Here is a 23545-nt window from a genome sequence, read left to right as displayed (position 1 = left end):
TGGGTTTGAACAGATGTATAATGACATTTATCCATCATTATGGTCAGATACATCTTTTGCAAATATTTCCTTCCATCTGTGTCTTGTCTTCTCATTCTCTGGACAGTGTCATGCATCCAATTTTGAAAGTGTTACTATGTATCAATCACTGTTTTGGAAATAAAGTAGAAAAATGAATAAAGCACTATTTCTGGCCTCAAGAAAGACAGGCAGAAACTGATAATGACAAATTGCATGAAAGCCCCACTATTATTCTAGGCCATTTCATTGTCCATGTAGAAGACTCTATCCTGTATCCTAACCTCATTGGACCTTAACTTTAGCTCTGACAATTTTAACTTCCACCTCACTTCAGCATTATATATAACTCTATCTTCTCAATCACTTTCTTACTCTAATAATAATAATAATAATAATAGTGGTAGCTGCCACTTATTGATCATCTACTATGTTCTAGTCATGGACTTTATGTGTTTTACACAAATACTTAAATATTTTACAGGTAAGTATATGAATTAAGAGTTAAAGGAATCTGCCTAAGGCTTATGTAGTAAAGGGGATCAGGGCATGCCACCCCAAATATGCCACTTTGGCATATTAATTATTTTAAGCTGAAGGGAATTGAGAAACAAATTTCCCTTTGTAAAGATGACATAGAGTTCCATTTGTAAAGATGACATAAACTTCCCGACTCCCATACCAGTAAGAGGAGGATGATTCTTACCACCAGAGAGGAATTGAATCTGGTACAAACCGTACCAAATATCCCTTATCTACCACACTTTTCGTAGTCACTCTTCACAACGTACCATTCCTAGGAGCACAAATCCCTTTTCCTTTGCCTAGTCACTTCTCCATAATATATCGCTCTTTGTTAAAATGGTATATGAGGCCCCAAGTCTAGTCACTCCTCTGGGTTTTCATTCTTTTCTGTGAAGCCCCCATGTACAAAAAGTATTAACACCAATAAGGAAATATATGCCTTTTCTCATGTTATTATATCTTTTCTCAGTTTAATTCACAGTCCCCCAGAAGCAGATCATGAGTAGATAGAGAATAAGTTTTCTCCTCTCCTACAGTAGTAAGTGGCAGGGCCTGGATTCAAATCCAGATCTCTCTGGCCCAGAGCTCGTATTTTTTTCTGCTAGGCCACACTGTTCTTTATACTTTGACAACACATTCTGGCAGGAAAGCATTATACAATTTTATACTGGCACCCAAGCCTAAGGGTGAGTTATTGTCCGCAGTTTAAGAACTGATGAGTAGAAATTGAAGATTGTAAGTTAAAATATGTTATTTTAGGGGCTTCCCTGGTGGAGCAGTGGTTAAGAATCCGTCTGCCAATGCAAGGGACATGGGTTCGAGCCCTGGTCCGGGAAGATCCCACATGCCGTGGAACAACTAAGCCCCTGTGCCACAACTACTGAGCCTGCACTCTAGAGCCCACAAACCACAACTACTGAGCCCACGCTCCTAGAACCTGTGGTCCGCAACAGAGAAGCCACCGCAATGAGAATCCCGCGCACCGCAACTAGAGAAAGCCCGTGAGCAGCAACAAAGACCCAACGCAGCCAAAAATAAATAAATAAATATTTAAAAATAAATAAAATAAAATGTTATTTTATTATAAGCTCTGTTAAGAATGAATATTTTAGAAGGACAGATCTCTAAAATGAATAGTGTTCTTTATAATACAACAAGTGTCATAGCAATAAGGAAGAGAATGGATAGTATTAAACCTTAGGCCTGAAAGACTGGTTAGTATTAATCTCAGGCCTAACAAACAGGATTTAGGTCCTATCTCTGCTGCTTATTAGTTGTGTGTGCCTGGGGTCTGTCTGACCTCAACTCTGCAAAATAAAGATACTATCCACTTTAAAGAGTTTTCTGAGTTCTAGACACATATGTTTAATTATGTGCCAGATACCTGTACTCAGGAGTCTCATAAACATCCAATGTCCAAAACGGAATTAATCCTGCCTCACAGGCTTCTGCTTGTCCAGTGCACCTTTATCCGTTAATGGCACCACCAACCATACAGTGGCTCAACTCAGAATCCAGGAGGTCTTCATCTCCCCACCTCCCCTTAGTTTTCATATCCAATCCCTTTATCCTATATTCTTCTTCTTTCATTAATTCATGTACTCAACATTTTTTACTCAGTACCTACTATTAAATTACTGGGTGTTCAACAGTAAATTAGGTGCTGGGGATAGAACAACGCTGTAGACAGACAAAATCCCACACTCTAGTCATTTACAATTTAGTGGGAGGGCCACCCACAAAGGAGTCATATCATACGTTTAAGTTACACAAATTTAATCAATTATTTAATTGCGTTTGAGAGGGTAGAGAAAGAGTCATTGAAATACGCTAAGTGGGCGAAAATTTAGATAACTATAATTATGACATATCTGGTACTCAGGAAACACTTAACAAAATTGTACTAATATAATAAGGAAATTTGTGGAGTACTATGAGGGCATAGAGTAGAACTAAATAAGCCAAGCAGGCCAGGAACACTTTCTTTTTTTTTTCAGGAAGTAAATCCAAGCCCAGTGGAGAAGGAGGGTAGGAATCATCCAGGTGTATGTGTTGTTGTGGGACGGGAGGAAGAAGAGCCTTCCTGGAAGAGAGCATAGCTTGTGTGAAAATCCTCAAGTAGGAAAAGTATGGATGTTTGAGGAACTGAAAATAGCATCGCTGGTGCACATCGAGAACCACAGGAAGTGTGGATCTAATTAAGGGTGGAAGAAGAGGCAGGCAGACACACCATAGCAGACTAGGGGTTGCAAACACAAGTGGCTATAGGTCCCAGCAAGCAGACCACATAAAGGTAAGAGTGATGGTGTCTGAAAACTGGCACCCATACGCCCCATCTAGAGAGGCCAGCCACCGCTCAGCTCATGCTGATCCCTATGGAGGACAGTGGGTGCAGTGTGGCCAAATCTTTCAGCTTTCTAAGAAAAACCACGAATCTGGACTTGAATATGTAATCTTCCACGTTTTTAATAAAAGCATCCAATTAAAAAAATTAAGACACTCTGATGGCAAACAAAGCATATATCAGCCGTTTATTTATTTTATTTTTGGCGGTGCCACACAGCTTGTGTGATCTTATTTCCCCAACCAGGGACTGAACCCGCTCCCTCGGCGGTGAAAGCACCGAGTCCTGACCATTGCACCGACAAGGAATTCCCCATATCATCAGTTTAGATGGGATTTGTGGGTCACCAGTTTGCAAAATGATCATATTTTAATATATCATGGAGTTTAGTATATCATGAGTTCATAATGACACACAAGAGGGAAAATGTCGGGTAAGCAGTATTCCACATATGTGGATCCTGGGTCCAGAAGAGAGATTATGATGGTGATTTGTATTTGGTGTCATTTCTTTTTTATTGCTAATTAAAGTCCTGAGTGTGAATGAGATTACAAAGGAAAAAGGGTTTGTGTGTGAAAGTCTGGCACATTGAAGTTTCTGGCTGGAAAATGGGAATATGAGAGTTTTAAAAAATGAGTCTAGGGATTTCTCTGGTGGTCCAGTGGGTAAGACTCCATGCTCCCAATGCAGGGGGCCCAGGTTCGATCCCTGGTCCGGGGAACTAGATACCACATGCCGTTATAACTAAAAGATCCTGCAGGCCGCAACTAAGACCCAGCGCAGCCAAAATATGTACATAAATATTTCTAAAATAAATAAATGAATAAAAAATGAGTCAAGGTTTGTGATCTATAAAGAACTCTTTAGCCGTAATAAGACATTCAGACTTTATCCAAAGAAGAACAGAGGACTTCTCTGGTGGCACAGTGGTTAAGAATCCACCTGCCAATGCAGGGAACAAGGGTTCAATCCCTGGTCTGGGAAGATCTCACATGCCGTGGAGCAACTAAGCCCCTGAGCCACAACTACTGAGCCTGTGCTCTAGAGCCCATGAGCCACAATTACTGAGCCCATGCTCCACAACAAGAGAAGCCACCACAATGAGAAGCCCACACACAACAACAAAGAGTAGCCCCTGCTTGCGGCAACTAGAGAAAGTCCGCGCACAGCAACAAAGACCCAACACAGCCATAAATAAATAAAAAAAAAAAAAAAAAAAAAAAAAGAAACAGAGAAGAACAGAGAGTCATGAAAAGGTTTCAGGCAATAGTGATGTGAATCTGTTATTAATTTATAAAAATAACTCTGACTCAGTGTGAGAGGAGCACAGCAAAGCAAGGAAAGACCCAAGACAAGAAGACAATTTAGGAAGCTACTGTGGAACTCCTGGAGAGGGGTGCTGATGGCCCAGACAGGCAATAGGCGGAGAGTGAACATATTTGAGAACGATTTTGCATGTATTTAAGATCTAAAGCTGGGATCTGTATCATCTTTATTCCCAGTTGCTTCCAACTTTTGTGCAAATTTCCCTGCTGATTTGAATCCATGCATTAGGGATGTGCCACACCTTCTGCCCCTTCTCTGCATCATCTGTCAACTTCCTAGTCACTTCTCTTAATTCACTGAAAACTTTAACCTACGACTAGGAGTCTTCCTCTACTCCGAGTCCTGCCATTTCCAAGGAGATATTAATGTCCTTATGGCAACTCGTCTAAAAACCTGTTGTCCCGGTTCCTTGATCTTCTCACCTCTGATGACACTCTTCCCCACCTCCACTTTAGCCAACAAGCTGGTCATTATCAAAATTTACATCACTGCTACAATGATCACTTCAAACATTCTGTTTTCTGTCTACAACCTTCTGTTCCAGATGTGATTCTCAAGCACCCCCAGTTTACCTAGTCTTCAACCTCATTGGAACTGCCAACCCACTGGCACCTTTCTTTTGTCAACAGCCCATTCTTATATTTGATAGCATTTTAAAAATGGTAGCCTAGAGCCCATGTTTTATTATTTCAGTCGTCCACTAACCAATATCTTAAATGTCTTTGCCTCTTGACCTTTCTATCACATCTGCCTGGAAAAACTTCAGCCCTGAATGAATCCAGTTATCATCCTTCTGAATTTCTCAGTACCAAGGCAGGAGAAAAATTACAAAACAGCAGAAATTGGTATCTCTGTATATTCATGGCCACCAACCTCAACCGGGTGAACTTCAAAACTTTAAAGATACGGGCTTCCCTCGTGGCGCAGTGGTTGAGTCTGCCTGCCGGTGCAGGGGACGTGGGTTCGTGCCCCGGTCCGGGAAAACCCCACATGCTGGGGAGCGGCTGGGTCCGTGAGCCATGGCCGCTGAGCCTGTGCGTCCGGAGCCTGTGCTCCGCGACGGGATAGGCCCCAGCAGTGAGAGGCCCGGGTACCGCAAAAAAAAAAAAAAAATATATATATATATATATATATCTTAGGAATTGTTCCAATTCAAGGCATAATGAGCTGCTTCATTCTTTTTTATGACTCTATAGTAGTCTGTTGTAAGGAAGTAGTATAACTTATTTAATCTCTTATTTTTTGATATTTAGGATACTCACAATCTTTTAAAATTTAAGTTATAGACAATACAACAGTGAATATTCTTGTACACACATAATTGTGTTCGAGTGTGTGTATGAAAGTTTATCTTAGACTTTCAAATTCCTAGAAGCGGAATCACTGGGTTAAATGAAATGGGCATTTCTAATTTTGTAAGATATTGACAGTTTTCCCTCTATAGAGTTTGTACCATTTTACATTTCCACTAGCAATGTATAAGAGTGCCTATTTCTCATATATTTACCAAAACAGAAAACTTTTGAAACATTATGAACTTTGCCAATCCACCTCGAGAATTCTTATCCAAGGTCCACAGGCCTCAAGAAATTTATTCCAGAGACTTCCTTGGCAGTCCAGTGGTTAGGACTCTGTGCTTCCACTGCAGGGGGCACAGGTTGGATCCCTGGTAGGGGAACTAAGATCCTGCATGTCGCGCGGCCAAAAAAAAGAAAGAAAGAAAAGAAAAGAAATTGATTCCAATTTTTGCCTTCCACTCAAAGTCCCAACTTCAAATGTCAGTCAGCGAGACCACCAGTTCACCTACATGAGAATCCCCACTCCAACTATGCACGCTTTTACCCCTGGTATATTCAGTCCCCCGATCCAATCAACTTTTCAACATAAGCCTCCCTTCAACTTCTCCAGCCTGGACTGCATGGCTCAGTGCTATGAATTCTCCCTTGCCCCATCTCTCCATCATACCTGCCTGGCAAAAATCCATCCTTAGTTAAATACAACTCCTGCCTACCCTGCACCTGCAAAAGGAGCTGAACATATCTGGAGAAAAACTCACAATCACTCTGTCTTGTCTGAGTCAAGTCCGTAACCACAAGCCTCAGTGGGCTCTTGGCAACCCCCAAATCATGACATTTCTGGGTCTGTTCACTTTCCCATCCCACTGCTTCATACCTTTTTATCCCTTTCAGGCGTCCTCCCATGTCTTTTCACTCCCACTTTCTGCTGTTCATCTTGCTTAATATTTCACTAAAAAAAGTTGAAGCAGAAAAGAACTTCATCATCATTCCATGATTAAATCTATCAGTCTACCGAAACAGATAACGCTTATGCTCTGCCTTTCCTCCCTTTTATATTCTATGAAGTGCCCTTGCTCCTGTCCAAGGCTAACCTTGTCACTGTGGGAGATTGGAGATTCCCTTCACTGGGATATAAAGGGACACTGATCTCGTAATTACTTCCTTCTTTTTTATTGAAAGCTCTTTTAATCACGCAGTTATCCTGTATCTACCTTTCCACTCCCATCTCTCAATACACACCCAATTCGCCGGCCTCTTGGAATCACTTGCAATGCCTTGCAGCCTCTCCCAGGCTTCTGTGCTCATGCTTGCCCCTCTCCTTGGTGTGTCCCTCACCTTGCACATTTACCTTACTCCACATGAAATCTTCCACGTCCACTTTCTCTTCACTCCTATTCTATCACTTTCATACAGGCTCCTTCTCCCCTATTTTATTCTTTCTCCCTCAATGTTTCTTACAAAAATGCAAATGGAGGGGGGATGTTGATTTTCTGGTTACTTCCTATGACGTTTCCTTCAAACCAAGTCCCTTGGTTTGAGTCCCAGCCACTTTTCATGCACCCTGTCGCTAATTTTTCCTTTCTGTAGGAGACTGCATCGTGTGTGTGAGGATGTGCTCTGGGGCTTCCAGGAGAGGGGTGGTGGGTGATCACTCCTGGTGGGAGACCGCAGCATATATAGGTATATCAAGGTTTATACCAGAAAGCCGGTAACGCTCTACTCAACACTCCCCATTTTCCCAAATCCAGGGCTACCCTCAGCCTCTAGGACCGCGCGAGTCCCAGCGGATCCCGGGGCGTGGCTTCGCTTTGAAGGCCGCTGATCTAGATTGGCTCCGAGGGCCGGTCCTGGCCAATCAGGACTGGGGGCGTTGTCTCGAAGGCGGGGCTTCACCTCGCCTACCCCCCCCCCCCGCCTCCCACGCGGTGGGTTCCAGGAGCTACCTCCCTGTGGACGCGACCCCTAGATCTCCCGCAGAAGTCTCTGGGCCCGGGGGGGGGCCTGGCGGGACATGGCCTTGGCCACTGTGGCAGCAACAAGACTGGGCCTCGGCCGGGCCCCTCCGCTCCTCCTCCGGCGCGGCTACCAGACAGAGAGGGGTGTCTACGGCTACCCGCCGAGGAAGCCCGAGAGCCGGGAGCCCCAGGGCGGCCTGGCGCGCCCCCCAGGTCAGGGATTGGGCCCGGGCGGTGGGCGTGGGGCCTGGGGAGGCAGGGGGCCTTCCTGCCTGGCCTGGGGTGGGGTGCTTTTGATAGTTGGGGCTTCTAGGGGCCTCAGTGTGCGAGTAGGAGGGTGGGGAGGAACGTGAGGCGAGGGAGCAGAGGCGGACAGGCGTGCATACAGTCAGGGTCGGGGTCACAGAATGGTTTTGTGAGCTCTTGTCTTTTCCATTCCTTGGTCGTAAAACGTATAAGAACTTAGCTCTTTGCGGAGTCGGGGCTGCAGGAAAAGAAAAATTCTAAGATATCCCAGTTCCTGGAGATCACCCAAGGATACATTTCCAGGTCCGTCTCCAAAGCTGGTGTGAGCCGGGATGTGTGGGGATCGCGACTGTGGCAGGGTGAAGAGGGCAGTTAGTAGATGGTCTTGGACCACAGCATGGTATTTATTATCCATTTGTCCCCTCTGTGTAGCCTCTTTAATTTCAGAGTTTAGAACTCTTTGCTGAATTTAGAAACGTGTTACTCAGGTTTTAATGTATTACGAGACACGAATATCAGTTTTCGGAAGCTCTGTTGCATCCTCATATGCTAGAGACTAATTTTGAGCATTTGGTTTATGCTCCAAAGTTATTGTATCTTTATTCATCTTCACAGAATAGAAGATGAACACAGATCAATTATTAGAGGAAGGTCATTTGGCATCTTTGATCCAGTTATTGGATTAACAATTAGGAGCCCCTTCATCGTCTAAGCACCTGACCTTTGAGCAGTACATCACACACTGGAACCTCAATAGTTTGCTTTTGATCCCAGGGGACATTTAGAGTAAAACTGATTCTCCTTCTTGAGTCTAGCGGGTTTCTTTAGGGACAGGATTTTGGCCAGCTAGATTGCTAATCCCTTGAGAGTAAGACTATAGGTATCTTATTTCACTTGGCAAATTGAATGCCCAGAATTTTACATGCCAACTGTCCTCAAACTGAAGCGTGCATTCAGATCACTCTGCATGATGTTAAAATGCTAGCTTCCAGGCCAGCCTCCCTCTCCCCTCCCCCAAACCCCACCCTAGTTCTCATTCAGTGGCCTGAGATGAGGTTCAGGAATTTGTATTTTTATGTCACTCTAGGTGATTCTCTAGCAGGACGTCCGTGGCCACCGTGGCCAAACACTGTTATAGTCATAAGGGATGTATGTGTAAGATGTATTTGACAATCTCTTCTTCAATTAAGAACTTACTAGTGTGTGCTCAGTGTGCAATTATTGTGATCTTATTTGAGGTTTTCCCTCACTGCTGGGTCTCTGTTTGATTCCTATTAACAGCCTGGCAGTCGAGAATTAATCTTTGCTGGGAAAAGTCTGGGCTGGTGGTTCTCAATGGCAAGACTGTATCCAAATCATCCAGGGAGCTTTGGGCTGGTGTGGTTTGAAAAAATATCTCTGGAGTTGATTTTATCTGTATATAATCTTCTCTCTTCCTTCATCACCAACTTGTGCCTCCCCACCCCTCCTAGCAATGAACTTGCTGTATTGTGGGATCCTTGGTGAACTTTGAAAGTTCAGTATTGAGTTAGAACTGCAGGCTAAGGGTACAATATCGTGTTGTACTGAGAGGATAGAGTAAAATCAATACTGAGAAATAGTTGTTTGTTGCAGTTATGGGATCTGACTTAAGGAATTTTTTTCCTTGTATCTTTTTTTAATACTCTGAATAAAACTTAAAGGCAAGTGGGCCGTTTTGTATCTTTCTCCAAAATTATCATTCCATGTAGATCTGTGACAGTTCTTTCTGTTTAAGAACTTATCACATCATTTTGTAAAAACTCTTTTTATAGATACTACTCCTACTAGGCTGTGTGGGAGAATGGGGAAGGAGATTACATATAGCTCACGTCCAAAGAGCTTGGTCACATACATACCTGCAAGGGAGACTGGAAACCATAGTCTTTACTCAGGGTGGCTACCTTCCAATTAAAAATTATTTTGAGAGAGAAGAGGAAAATAGATGTTGGAAAATAATTAGTAATCACCACGCTCGGCCCCTTTGGCCATTCAAATATCCTAAGCTTTTCTTCCCACACATAGAATGTACTCACTTCCTCCCTCCTCCATTAAATTCCTTAATCCAGCTCAAAGTCCATTTTCTCTGGAGAATGTGCAGTCCTCTCCAGCAGGTGTGGCTGTGGCTCCTTGGAGTCTGGAATTTTATGAACTGCCATGCATCCTGAATATATACACATTCGATGTACAAAGGAAACTCCCATCCACAAAAGGAAAGAATGAGGAATTTATAGCAGCCACTGGTTCAGACCAGTTATCAAGTCCTGTTGGGTAGGAATGATAAAGCCCCTTTATGTGGCTTAGTGGTAAATTCACTAGATTATCTGGCCCCTCAACTCTGCCCCTGTCCCTTCCCCTGGTCTTGCCTTATGGGTTCTTCTTCTTCTTCTTTTTTTTTTTTAAATTTGCCCATTTTAAGGATGTAGTTTTTTTGTTTTTTTTGTTTTAGATGTTGGGGGTAGGAGTTTATTTATTTATTTTTTGGCTGTGTTGGGTCTTCGTTTCTGTGCAAGGGCTTTCTCTAGTTGCAGCAAGCGGGGGCCACTCCTCATCGCGGTGCGCGGGCCTCCCACCATCACGGCCCCTCCCGTCGCGGAGCACAGGCTCCAGACGCGCAGGCTCAGCAGTTGTGGCTCACGGGCCCAGCCACTCCACGGCATGTGGGATCCTCCCAGACCAGGGCCCGAACCCGTTTCCCCTGCATTAGCAGGCAGACTCTCAACCACTGCGCCACCAGGGAAGCCCATGGGTTCTTCTTTAACCTGTATCTTCTGAGGGCATTGGGGACTGTGCCCTCCTTGGGGGCTGCACACCTTTCATGGTCCACTTTATTTTGATAAAGTTAGGAGCCTGAGAGTTACTTTAGGTAGTCATCAATTACAGATTTTTTTTTTCTGGCCAGAGTTGGGATTTCTTTGGCAGTTCAGTTTTTTATTTTATTTATTTTTATTTCTTATTTTTTAAATTAGTTTTTATTGGAGTGTAGTTGATTTACAATGTTGTGTTACTTTCTGCTGTACAGCAAAGTGAATCAGTTATACATATACATATATCCACTCTTTTTTAGATTCTTTTCCCATATAGGTCACTACAGAGTATTGAGTAGAGTTCCCTGTGCTGTACAGCAGGTTCTTATTAGTTATCTATTTTATATATAGTAGTGTATATATGTCAATCCCAATCTCCCAATTTATCCTCCCCTGCCCCATTTCCCCCTTGGTAACCCTAGGTTTGTTTTCTACATCTGTGACTCTATTTCTGTTTTGTAAGTAACCTCATTTGTACCATTTTTTTGAGATTTGGAGTTGGGATTTCTTTGGCAGTTCAGGTTTTTAAAAAATTTATTTATTTATTTTTGGTTGCATTGGGTCTTCATTGCTGCGCGCGGACTTTCTCTAGTTGCGGTGAGCGGGGGCTACCCTTCGTTGTGGTACTTTGTGGTCTTCTCATTGCGGTGGCTTCTCTTGTTGTGGAGCACGGGCTCTAGGTGCACGGGCTTCAGTAGTTGTGGCTCATGGGCTCTAGAGCGCAGGCTCAGTAGTTGTGGCGCACGGGCTTAGTTGCTCCATGGCATGTGGGATCTTCCTGGACCAGGGCTCGAACCAGTGTCCCCTGCATTGGCAGGCGGATTCTTAACCACTGCGCCACCAGGGAAACCCGGCAGTTCAGCTTCTTAAATAAAATTCCTAGGACTGCAGTCTTTTTGCTTTTTGGCTTTTTGCTTCTAGTCATTCCATGAGCAAGTTGCCCACAGTCAAAGAGCTCATCCGGGCCTAGTTTTTAAGCCTGCAAACCCTGGTCTTTTATTTACTGCTTCTACCCACTCGACTCCCTAAATTTAATGGTGTTTATTTTGAGACCATCTCAACTAATATGCTGTAGTGGGAAGGCAAAACCCTTTGTGTGATATTGAAGGCTCAGCTGACTTTCATCATCTAACAGATAATGCTTACTAGAAGGTACTTAAAAAGGGGTTTCATCTTTTCTCCTATATCCGGCCAAGACAGCCTCTTCAGAACTACCTTAACTAATTGCTTCTACTCTTCCAACCTTGGCTGGGGCTGCCCTCTAGGTACTGAGGCCACAGATGGAGAAAACCTCCCAGTAGTGGAGTGAATTTCCCTCCATCTCTTCTTAATGATGAACTAGCTCCTCCTTGACCTCACCTTTCTTCTGGGGCTTTCCTGAAGATGACAAGAAACGATGAACACAGACTACTGAGCTACAGGCTCCATGGGCACGCAGCCTGCCTTTCAAGATATCGCAAGTGACAGTTTTACCGAATGTCAGATAACATAACACTGCTTCAGCTTTCTAGTCTGAAATACCTGGGTCCTCAGTACCCACCACCTGACTGCTAAGCCAGTGTCATATACATTTTAGGTTCTGTTATGGCAGCAACCCACCTCCAGTAGCAAATTCAATATTGGATAGGATGTGTTCAGGGGCTGTGCCAGAGACCTGGAATAACAGTGGGTTGAATAAAGTAAGTAGAAGTCTGAGCTGGTATGACAGCTCTGCTCTGCAAAGCTGTAGGGGTTCAAGTTTCTTCTATGTTGTTTCTTTGCCACCCTGTGGGTGTTGCTTTCAACTCTGGTCGAGGATAGTTCACCACTATAGCCACATACTGGCCAGCAAGAGGGAGGAAAAGGGGGAGGGGAAGAGAACACCATCTCTTTAAGGGTAAGACCCAGAAGTTGAAACATCACTTCTACTATCCTCTCATTGGCCAGAACATAGTCATATGGCCACCCTGGCTGCAGGGAAGGCTGGAAAGGGTATCCTTATTCTGGGTGGTCATATACTCAACTACCTGTTACCATAAAAGAGAAGGGAAAATGGATGTTGGGAGTTATAATAGTCTCTGCTACAGATGTACTTTAAAAATCTGGGGCAAGCAACTTTTTCACCTTGTACTTCCTGTCACATTTTGAGCACTCTGTTTCTCAAAGCCTTGCTTTCTTCATATTTTCACTAACTAGGATCCTAGTCTAGGTGTTTAATTCTGGCCTGCTACCAAAAAAAAAAGTTGAATTCAAGGGTTCTTAACCTGGGCTCATGGATCCCTATGAGAAGGTTTCAGGGGGTCTGTGTACTTTGCACAACTCTGTGTGTGTGTCTGTTTGTAGGCCGAGGGCCCGTAGCTTTCATCACATTCTCAAAGAGATCCATGACTTCAAAGAGGTAAAACTGCTAGCCTAGCTGGTATTATAATTTATAGCCTCGTTCCCTTCCAGCTTAGTCCAGTCTTTCTAAAACGTTGGTTTAACTGAGTCACTTTCTTACTCAGGTCTCCAAAGGCTCTACTTTGCCTCTCAAAATAAAATGCAGGTTCTTTAGGTTGCTACTCAATGCCCTTCATGTTTCTTGACCTGTTCTAATTCTTTCTTACCTCTTTCCACATAAATTCCCCCACTTTCCAAATCTCTTCTTCACTTTGTGCCTTTCCACTTCTTACTCTCCACAGTCCAGCTCCGTTCCCAAGTTCTCCGTGACATCTTTCCAGACAACTCCAGGCTATCCTAATGTGAATTCCCTTAACTCTCAGTATGGGGCCCAACCCCTTGGACTGTATTAAACTTTTTCTAATTGTGTGCAGTTTTGTGCGGGGATCATCTTCTCATTTACATTGTAAGATCCTGCCTAGTAAAGACCTTGTCTTATATTCCTTTCAGCTCTACACTTAACTAAATACTTATTAAATGATTGATTCCTACTAAGAAGTGGAAATAGGGTTCTGTATATGCAACTTCTTTGTGACATTTGATACATTTGAATTTTGCACGTACAACCGTAACACCAAGAACTAAGAAACACTTTATATATAGGGTAATAGACTGCATTACCATGTTCTAGAAGAAGGAATAACTTTTTTTTTGCTGATGAAGACAATTAAGATTCATTGGGTTTTTCCTTAAATTCTGTTTAACTTGTGCTTATGGTCTGTTCTATTCATTATAGGAGGCTGATGAGGCCAAGGACACAGTTTAATTGGCTTTAGTCTTTCTTTTTTTCGGCCTTGCTGTGCAGCATGCAGGATCTTAGTTCCCCGGCCAAGGATCAAACCCATGCCCCCTGCATTGGGAGGTGCCCCCTGCATTGGGAGCCCAGAGTCTGAAGCACTGGACTGCCAGCTAAGTCCCAGCTTTAGTCTTTTTCATAATGCCTACCAGTTGTCCTAAAAGGTACCATCTTTGTTGAGAGGAATGACTGAGTTAGTGGGATGGGTCATGTACATTAACTTTTGGTACTGGCAAAATGAATCCAAGGACAAACCCTACTGAAAATGGACACAAGGCATCCTCCCACATCCAAGGTGACACAGAGAAATGGGAGGAGGTATGGTCAAAGTTATGGTGCCTCCCTCCTCCTCTTTGACCTTCATCAGCCTTCTTTCTTAATATGTTTATCTTGGCCAAATATCAATGCCTGCATAGGATGACTACTTCATTTACTAAGATTTTCACTGTAGTAAGGCTTTGGAGAGATATTGGATTTGCTTGTAGTAACCTTTTTGGGTGGCAGCGGTTTCACTAGTTAAAATTTGACCTGTGATGAGTGTCCTTTGTAGCTGGCTATTAGTAAAACAGCTTGTACTCTAACCTCTGTATACCTCAACTTCCAAGTAAACTTGAATTTATTTATCAACAATCCTAATTTAAAATGGAGGTGGGTTTCCATATACATTTTAGAAGTATTTGTTCTAGTTCTGTGAAAAAAGCCATTGGTATTTTGATAGGAATTGCACTGAATCTGTAGATTGTCTTGGGAAGTATGGTCATTTTAACAATATTAATTCTTCCAGTCCAAGGCCATGGTATATCTTTCCATCTGTTTGTGTCATCTTCCATTTCTTTCATCAGTGTCTTATAGTTTTTCCGAGTATATGTCTTTTACCTCCTTAGGTAGATTTATTCCTAGGTACTTTATTCTTTTTGGTATGACACTAAATGGGGTTGTTTCCTTAATTGCTCTTTCTGATAGTTCGTTGTTAGTATATAGAAGGGCAACAGCTTAGGACCAGTGATTCATAGGCATAAATTTCATTATGAAGGATTTGGGTTATTAAAAAATGGCAGAATTTAGAGACCATTAGGAGATGGGAGCTGTAAGATTCCAAACAGCGTTTAGTGGTTACTGATCTTGGAGATCAGCTTTAGTAGTTGAAGTGAGGTTGCAGGTATGTTGCATATTAGAAATAATAGGAGCCTTGGGAATTCCCTGGCAGTCCAGTTGTTAGGACTCGGCACTTTCACTGCTGGGGCCTGGGTTTTGTCCTGGGTCGGGGAACTAAGATCTCACAAGCAGCGTGACGCGGACCAAAAAAAAAAAAAGAAGAGAAAGGAAATAATAGGAGCCTTTACTGGAGGTATAGGAAAAACAGTTGGGGAAAATCTTATTGCATTAGAGATTTTCAAAAATATTTAGATGATTTTTTAAATGTTTCAATGACTTCTAGTTATCTCATCCTGTTTGCCGTAGGCCCTGGACTTTCCTTTTCACTTTTTGTTATGGTATAGTGGGTAAAACACTGGATTAAAATCAAGCACACCTGAGTACAAATAGTTCAAATTCCAGCTTCTTCATTACCAGTGTCACCTTCTGCAAGTCACTTAACGTGTTTGGGCCTCAGTTAACTCTTCTGCAGATAAGGGTGCCTATTTCAGGGCTGTTACAGGATTAGATAAAATGACGTATCTGAAAAATGTAACACAATGTGTAGCACAAGTTAGTACTCAATAAATGGTCACTATCATTTATTATCAATCTGTGACTGTTGCTTACCTATTTCGGCAATGATTTAAGAAAGGAATTTCAAAAAAAGAGGAAAGGACCAGAACAAGGTTTCTATTTAAAGTTTGGTTTTTTGCAAGAAAGAACTATCTGGCAAAATAAATTTAGCTTATAAAGATATCATGTTTGAGATGGGAAGAGAAGATAGGATGTAAAATGAACTCAGCTGCACAGCCTAGGTATGAGTTTGTTGTACAGAATTCATAATAATAGTATTCTGGTATCAAGTCTTGCCTTTTGATATGGTTATCTATGAAGTTCCTAAGTTGAAGCTGGTGGCAGCTGTCTCATTTCTTTTTTTCTATAAATTTCTGTTGTTTATTTATTTATTTATGTATTTGGCTGCATTGGGTCTTCGTTGCTGTGCGCGGGCTTTCTCTAGTTGCGGTGTGTGGGCTTCTCATTGCAGTGGTTTCTCTTGTTGCGGAGCACGGGCTCTAGGGCGTGCGGGCTTCAGTAGCTGTGGTGTGCAGGCTCAGTAGTTGTGGTTCGTGGGCTCTAGAGCGCAGGTGCAGTAATTGGGGAGCACAGGCTTAGTTGTTCCTCAGCATGTGGGATCTTCCAGGACCAGGGATCGAACCCGTGTCCCCTGAATTGGCAGGCGGATTCTTAACCACTGTGCCACCAGGGAAGTCCCCGTCTCATTTTAATAGGGCCTAAGAGGGGACTTCCCTGGCGGTCCAGTAGTTAAGACTCCACGCTTCCATTGAAAGGGACGTGGTTTCGATCCCTGGTCAGGGAACTAAGATCTCACATGCCGCAAGGTGTGGCCAAAAAAAAAAAAAAAAAAAAAAAATAGGGCCTATGGGACTTCAATTATGGAGTTCTCTTTCTTGGAGTCTTCAGTATTTTTATAGATAGCCAATGTTCCCGCTTGCTCTAACCATATGCTGACTTGAATGCAAAGAGACTGTGGATTGGATCTAGATATTTTGGGGGGAGGCTGTTTATGACCAGATGATGAAAGAGAACTGTATTGACTTCCAGTTGAAGTACTAAGTTTAGTTTAGGTTATCTGTCAGTGTACTTTATGTTGGTTAATATGAACACATTTCTTTCTGAAAATAAAATGCTATTCAACACTATCCAGTGCCCCCACTGTGTTTGCTTACAGCAGAGAATAAAGTGAAGTAGATATCCCTATCATAATGTTTTTTATTTGTTTGTTTGTTTTGGGTGCACGGCACGTGGGATCTTAGTTCCCTGACCAGGGATTGAACCCGCACCCCCTGCATTGTAAGCACAGAGTCTTAACCACTGGACCGCCAGGGAAGTCCCTCATAATGTTTTTTTACTCTTGTTTTAGCTAAGGTTCTTTTGGTCACAAGCAGCAGAAACCAACTCTGGCTATCTTAAGCAAAGAGGGGACTTTATTTGAAGGGTACAAGTGTATCTTCTAGAGCTGAAAAACGTTTCAAGTGATCAAGAAGGGAGTGAACCAAAGCTAACTCTGGGAATATTGGCAGAGGCTGTGTGTGGCCCGATAAGGCACAGCTGTTAAGGTACTTAGCTCCTGTGTCACCCATAATGTGTGTTGGGGGTTCACAAGACCACCCCACATTTAGAGATTCTCCAGAAGGGACTCATGGCACTCAGTCTATAGTTGTACTCATGGCTAAGGTTTATGGCAGTGATGTGATAAGGACACACAGCTGGACCATAATGGAAAAGGCACAGGAAGAGTCTGGAGTACCTTTGTGCAGGCTTCCTTCTGCGTTCTCCCATGAGGCATCACACGGAATGCACTCCTCTTCAAGAAACACAGCAACATGTGTGCAATGTTCCTGCGCAGGGAATCCTATTAGAGTCTCAGCACCCAGGGTTTTGTTTTCTTTTTTTTTTTTAACATCTTTATTGGGGTATAATTGCTTTTCAATGGTGTGTTAGTTTCTGCTTTATAACAAAGTGAATCAGTTATACATATACATATGTTCCCATATCTTCTCCCTCTTGCGTCTCCCTCCCTCCCACCCTCCCTATCCCACCCGTCCAGGTGGTCACAAAGCACCGAGCCGATATCCCTGCAGGGTTTTTATTGGGAGAGGTTCGTATAAGCACCCTCTGCATGTGCCAAAATCCCAGACTCCCAGAAGGAAAGCAGGTGTTCAGCCTAAACTACCTTGTTCTCCCAAACAGTCGAGGCACAGTGGATCACCCTTACCAATTAGGGACAGGTGAGGCCATTCCTGAAATTCAAATTCCCAGGCAGCAACCAAGAGCATAAACCTTGCAAGCAGGCTTTTCTAAGGATAGCAGTCTCACGCTCACTCTTCTCATATCTCTTAATTCCAAGTCTCAAATTCTGGGAAGATTGAATCTGACCCACCTTGACTCAGGTGTCTTTGGAATCCATTGACTCTTTGGGAGGCAAAGTGGAGCAATAGAGACATGGCCCTGGAACCCACCCTCTGGGATGGGAAGGTACAGTTCTCAGAAGAGAAGGACCCAAAGTGATCAGGAGGGATCCACTGCAGCCCTCATACGGCATGTTTGAGGGCTCTGGAAACCTTTGATCGGGAGGGTTCTGTGATGCCATTACAATACAGTGAATTTCAGGACTTCATTCATTCAAGTAATAACAAATATCTCTTGAGCATCTACTATGTGCCATTCTCCTGAGCCAGAAGCACGCCTCCAGTATTTTCCATTTTATTTGGAAGAAGAGCGTATATATCTGCTACTGTGGTTTGCCCTATTCTCTCTGGCTTCTTAGGAATTTAAACATCCAATTAAATTCCTCTGAACTTTCACAGATATCGTGAGCACTGAGTCATTAGGTCAGTATTATGCCTCAGGTGAAGGGATTCATTTTTCTCTTACAGTAATCCTTTGATTTATACAGTAACAGGGAGTTTTTTTGTGAAGAAGATATGTATTCTATTGCTGTGATCCAATCCATTTAAATCTTTTAATTTCATTATTTGCTACCAAAGTAATCCAGCTGAAGCAATTTTATCCAATGCATTTGACACTGAAACTTGGTCAGTTAATTTAACAAAAAATCATTAAATCAAGGATTATCATAATGAAATGAGAGACACTTTACGTATTTTAACTCAAGTATGTTTATTTTTGGTTTTGTATATGCAAATCTTTAAAGTGAAGAGCACTTATGAAAGCAATCTGAGTGTGGAATCTCCTAGATTTTTATAATGTCTCCCCTAATGTTTACTTTTCCCCATAGCAACAGCCTTAGGAACAAATATAATTTATTCTTACAAGCATATAGTCAACTGGTGAGGGCAGTGGAGAGAATCTGATCATCAGAAGCTTTCAGGGTGTATTTAAGTCAGTTAAATGGATACAATTTAAAGAGCTCTGGGAATTTCCTGGAGGTCCAGAGATTAGGACTCAAGTGCTTTCACTGCCTTGGGCCTGGGTTTGATTCCTGGTCGGGGAACTAAGATCCCATAAGCCTCATGGTGTGGCCAAAATAAATAAAGAGCTCTACTGGACATGTTCATTACAGAAAACTTAGAAACTATGGTAAGCAAGAAAATTTTTTTTTTTTTTTGGCTGCGTTGGGTCTGCATTGCTGTGCGTGGACTTTCTCTCTAGCTGCGGCGAGCTGGGGCTACTCTTTGTTGTGGTGCACGGGCTTCTCCTTGTGGTGGCTTCTCTTGCTGCGGAGTATGGGCTCTAGGCTCAAGGGCTTCAGTAGTTGTGGCTTGAGGGCTCTAGAGCACAGGCTCAGTAGTTGTGGCGCACGGGCTTAGTTGCTCCACGGCATGTGGGATCTTCCCGGACCAGGGCTCGAACCCATGTCCCCTGCATTGGCAGGCGGATTCTTAAGCACTGCGCCACCAGGGAAGTCCCAAAATTAAGAATTTTGTTTGTTTGTTTGTTTGTTGTTTTTTTTTTTGCGGTATGCGGGCCTCTCACTGCTGTGGGATCCTCCTGGACCGGGGCACGAACCCGTGTCCCCTGTATTGGCAGGCAGACTCTCAACCACTGCGCCACCAGGGAAGCCCCAAAATTAGGAATTTTGACATAGGATCATCACTAAGTTTTTGGTCTATTTCCTTTATATATGTGGAATATATACATGCAAGTGCAGAGACATATATGAAGTATATAGATACTAATATGCTAGATATACTATATAATGAAATATATATTATACACCAATTTTAACAAAAATCAGGCTTATGCTATATATAGTGTCTTTTAGTCTTTTTCCATCTAAACAAACTGATGCTTTTCCAGTAAGCATTCTCCTACAGCATTATCTTGTGATGACTTTTGGCCAGTGGGGATTAGTTATCAACACTGTGGCATGTCCCTAAGAGGACTGGGGGTTTGTAGGGAGTTAGAGGACTAACTACAGGGGAATGTCAGTGAGGAATGAGGAGGCATTGACTCCACCTTCAGTACCGGAGGGACGTGTGTGTGGGTGATGAGTAACTTCACCTTCCACTGGTATCCTCAGGGGAAAGCAGATTCCCGTGACGACAGGAGTATAAGCAATTGTTTAGGGAAGAGGTGAAGAGGGTAGGGAGACCTGTTAAGCATGGAACAGAATTCCAGAGGTCATAATGGAAGGATCTGGGAGACAGAGAGGGAAGAGATATGGGACTGGGTCTGGTGGAAGATACCAGAGCAGTGAAATGAGGGTCTGAGAGAAAACAGATGGTCAGGATGGATGGAGGATGTGCCCCAAGGTGGGAGGGGAATAGTCCTCTCTCTCTGGCTCTTTCAGAATAGTAGGTGCCACATGTTTTTCGGGGTGAGCAGCATCCTTTTGTGCCAACTCCCCCGTCAGTGTTCTAGAGTATCATTAAAAACTGGCTTTTCAGTTAGCAATTTCAGTTAGAAATTGAAGCAGTGATCCCTGAGCTGATGTGATTCACTAAAGAGAATGTTTTCAAAAGAGGGCTAGTAGAAGACTTCCCTGGTGGTCCAGCGGTTAAGACTCCGTGCTTCCAATGCAGGGTGCGTAGGTTCAATCCCTGGTCAGGGAACTAAGATCCCACGTGCTGCGTGGCATGGCCAAAAGTTTAAAAAAAATAAAAATAAAGCATTAAAAAAAAGAGGGCTAGTAGATTGTGGTGAGAATGGTGATGATAACCCTATATATTTACCACTGGACTTACCCCACTAAGGATGTAGTTTTGCAGATGATATTGGAAGTCGTGGATGAGATCACCTAGAGAGAAAGTAGATTGAGAAGAAGACCCTGGGCAGACCTGGGGAGAACCAATATTTTAGAGGTGGACAAAGAGGAGGATCCCCTAACCCACTTCTCGCCCAGCAAAAGTGATTGAGGTTGAGTAGCCAGCGAGTTAGGAGGAAACCCAGGATCTTGCAATGCCAGAGAGCCCAGGGAAGCAACTGTTTTTAAGGAGGAGTGGCCAACAGGGACAATGCTTTAGACAGATATATCTGTCTGTATTTTAGTCAGAAATATGAAGGTGTCCTACTTCATAACCAGAATAGAGACTATAGCAAAATTATATATGACTCCTCCAGCTTGAAATCTGTTCATTTACTGGGATTGTTTGATGAGTTTATTAGACATAGTGTGGATCCTCTTAACTGCCGGATTTGTGCCAACAGATCCTACATATTCGTATGAATATTGAATGCGTGTTCAACACACCTCAGTTCTTTCCTCTAAGCCTGTGACAAGAGATACACTGCAGTACCATGAATACAAACCCCAGCACATAAACATGTAGCTCTGAAATCATTGTATGGCAACACATGTTCATAAAATGGTCAGTAAGTATTTCAAAATATGCTAACAATTTTCTTTGGGTTCTGAAAATAAAAATGCAAATTTTTGTAATGTTCAGAAAATGTGTGCCCTTCATGGTGGACTTGCTCATCTTCAGAGATTTGTGCTTGATTTGTATAAGACCACCTTGATGAACTGAAGGTTAATCGATTGTGGGCTTGAAGGATTTTCTTCCAAATTTTAGAAGGGCTTTCCTGTGGGAAAGGGAAGAAAAGCAGCTTCTGGCTCAATATAAAATCATCTAAGATAGAATTGGATTCATTGAAAGATAATGATTCCCCCTTGAGTAGAGACTGGGGAATTACTCATTTAAGGCTGTACAAACGGGATTTAAAAATTTTTTTCATTATGTGAGTAACAAGATAATTTCTAAGGTCTTTTCCTACTGTACGATTTCATGAGTGTATGTACCTGGGGTCTTTAAGAAATAAGGAAGGCTGGGACTTCCCTGGTAGTGCAGTGGTTAAGAATCCGCCTGCCAATATAGGGGACACGGGTTCTAGCCCTGGTCTGGGAAGTTCCCGCATGCCACAGAGCAACTAAGCCCGTGCGCCACAACTACTGAGCCTGCGCCTTAGAACATGTGAGCCACAACTACTGAGCCCACCTGCCACAACTACTGAAGCCTGCGCACCTAGAGCCCATGCTCTGCAACAAGAGAAGCCACTGCAATGAGAAGCCCACGCAGCCCAACGAAGAGTAGCCCCCACTCCCCGCAACTAGAGAAAACCCGCGCACAGCAACGCAGACCCAACACAGCCAAAAGTAAAATAAATAAATTTATAAAAAAAGAAATAAAATAAGGAAGGAAATGTAACATTGATTTTGTAGTTCAAATTGTCTGTATTTCTAATGTACGATATAAAAAATCTCAAATAATAATTAAGAGGACTATAATTATCCATAATCTCAGCATTTTAACAGTTATTTTCAATTTGGGGTGTTTCCTTTTAATATCTATCCTCGTGCATAATTAGTTTCACAAATGTGCACTTATAGTTCTGTTTCCTTTCTGTATTTTTCAGTGACTTTCGCTCTCAGGAGATAAATTTAAGGAAATAAGTGTGTTTTCCTGGAGTCTGTTAGTCTTTAATCCTGAAAAACACTGGCAGCTGTGGTGGGTAGGAGCCGTGTGTTTAAAACTGTCCAAGGCCACAGAGGCTTCTTTGAAAAACTGATTTTGCAGCTTGTGGGCATTTCCTAAACTATATTGTTCTGTTGTTTTTTCCCCCTGAATTAGTGGATCATGGCCTTGCCAGGTTGGTGACGGTGTATTGTGAGCATGGCCATAAAGCTGCCAAAATCAACCCCCTCTTCACTGGCCAAGCCCTGCAGGAGAACGTGCCTGAAATCCAAGCCCTCGTGCAGACGCTGCAGGGACCCTTTAATACCGCAGGTAAAGCCCATCAACAATGGACTATCCACGTGACAGTTAACTGCCAGTGAGGTGGGGCTCCTTTCTCTGTTCTTGAAGGACCCACATGCCCGCTGGAGCTGAGGCTTCCACGGGTGTGAGGAGACAGTGAGGGGCACATTCGAACACTGTCTGGGAGGAGCAGTGTTGGGGTTCTAGAAGGGTCTTCTGATAGGACCCGTTTCTTCTCTATTCAAATCATATGTACAATGGCCAGAGGGTACATGAAAAGGTGCTCAGCATCACTAAGCATCAGGGAAATGCAAATCAAAACCACAATGAGGGGCTTCCCTGGTGGCGCAGTGGTTGAGAGTCTGCCTGCCGATGCAGGGGACACGGGTTCGTGCCCCGGTCCGGGAAGATCCCACGTGCCGTGGAGCAGCTGGGCCCGTGAGCCATGGCCGCTGAGCTTGCGCTTCCGGAGCCTGTGCTCCGTAACTGGAGAAGCCACAACAGTGAGAGGCCCACGTACCGCAAAAAAAAAAAAAAGCCACCATGAGCTATCACCTCACACCTGTTACAATGGCTATTGTCAAAAAAAACCCCAAAGATGGATAAACAACACAGTCCTACTGTCAAGCACAGGGAACTATATTTAATATCCTGTGATAAACCATAATGGAAAAGAAAATGAAAAAAAATGTATATATATGTATAACTGAATCACTTTGCTGTACAGCAGAAATGAACACAACATTGTAAATCAACTATACCTCAATTAAAAAAAAAAAAACCCAAAGATACAAGTGTCGGCGAGGATGTAGAGAAAAGGGAACTCTTGTGCACTGTTGGTAGGAATGCAAGTTGGTGCAGCCACTATGGAAAACAGTATGGAGGATACTCAAAAAATTAAAAATAGAACTACCATAT

At 43.1% G+C, this 23545-nt stretch overlaps 1 protein-coding gene and 1 long non-coding RNA gene across 4 annotated transcripts in view; one reads left to right on the top strand and one right to left on the bottom strand.

The window, feature by feature from the left end:
• The window catches only part of LOC125963548 (uncharacterized), a 268458-nt gene that overhangs the window by 230288 nt on the left and 14625 nt on the right, over positions 1 to 23545 (bottom strand). The gene's annotated exons all lie outside the window — the stretch shown is intronic.
• Positions 7421 to 23545, top strand: part of DHTKD1 (dehydrogenase E1 and transketolase domain containing 1) — a 52633-nt gene continuing 36508 nt past the window's right edge. For all 3 annotated transcript variants that reach the window (XM_033439213.2, XM_004275859.3, XM_033439214.2), the window contains exons 1-2: positions 7421 to 7679; positions 22502 to 22657. In XM_033439213.2, coding sequence (XP_033295104.1) covers positions 7523 to 7679; positions 22502 to 22657 — 313 coding nt within the window. In that variant the 5' untranslated portion in view covers positions 7421 to 7522. The remainder of the gene's footprint in view (positions 7680 to 22501; positions 22658 to 23545) is intronic.

Source organism: Orcinus orca, chromosome 2, assembly GCF_937001465.1.
Source record: "Orcinus orca chromosome 2, mOrcOrc1.1, whole genome shotgun sequence".
Lineage (NCBI taxonomy): Eukaryota > Metazoa > Chordata > Mammalia > Artiodactyla > Delphinidae > Orcinus > Orcinus orca.
The sequence above is the reverse complement of the archived record's forward strand: the minus strand, read 5'-3'. Positions and strand labels throughout refer to the sequence as shown.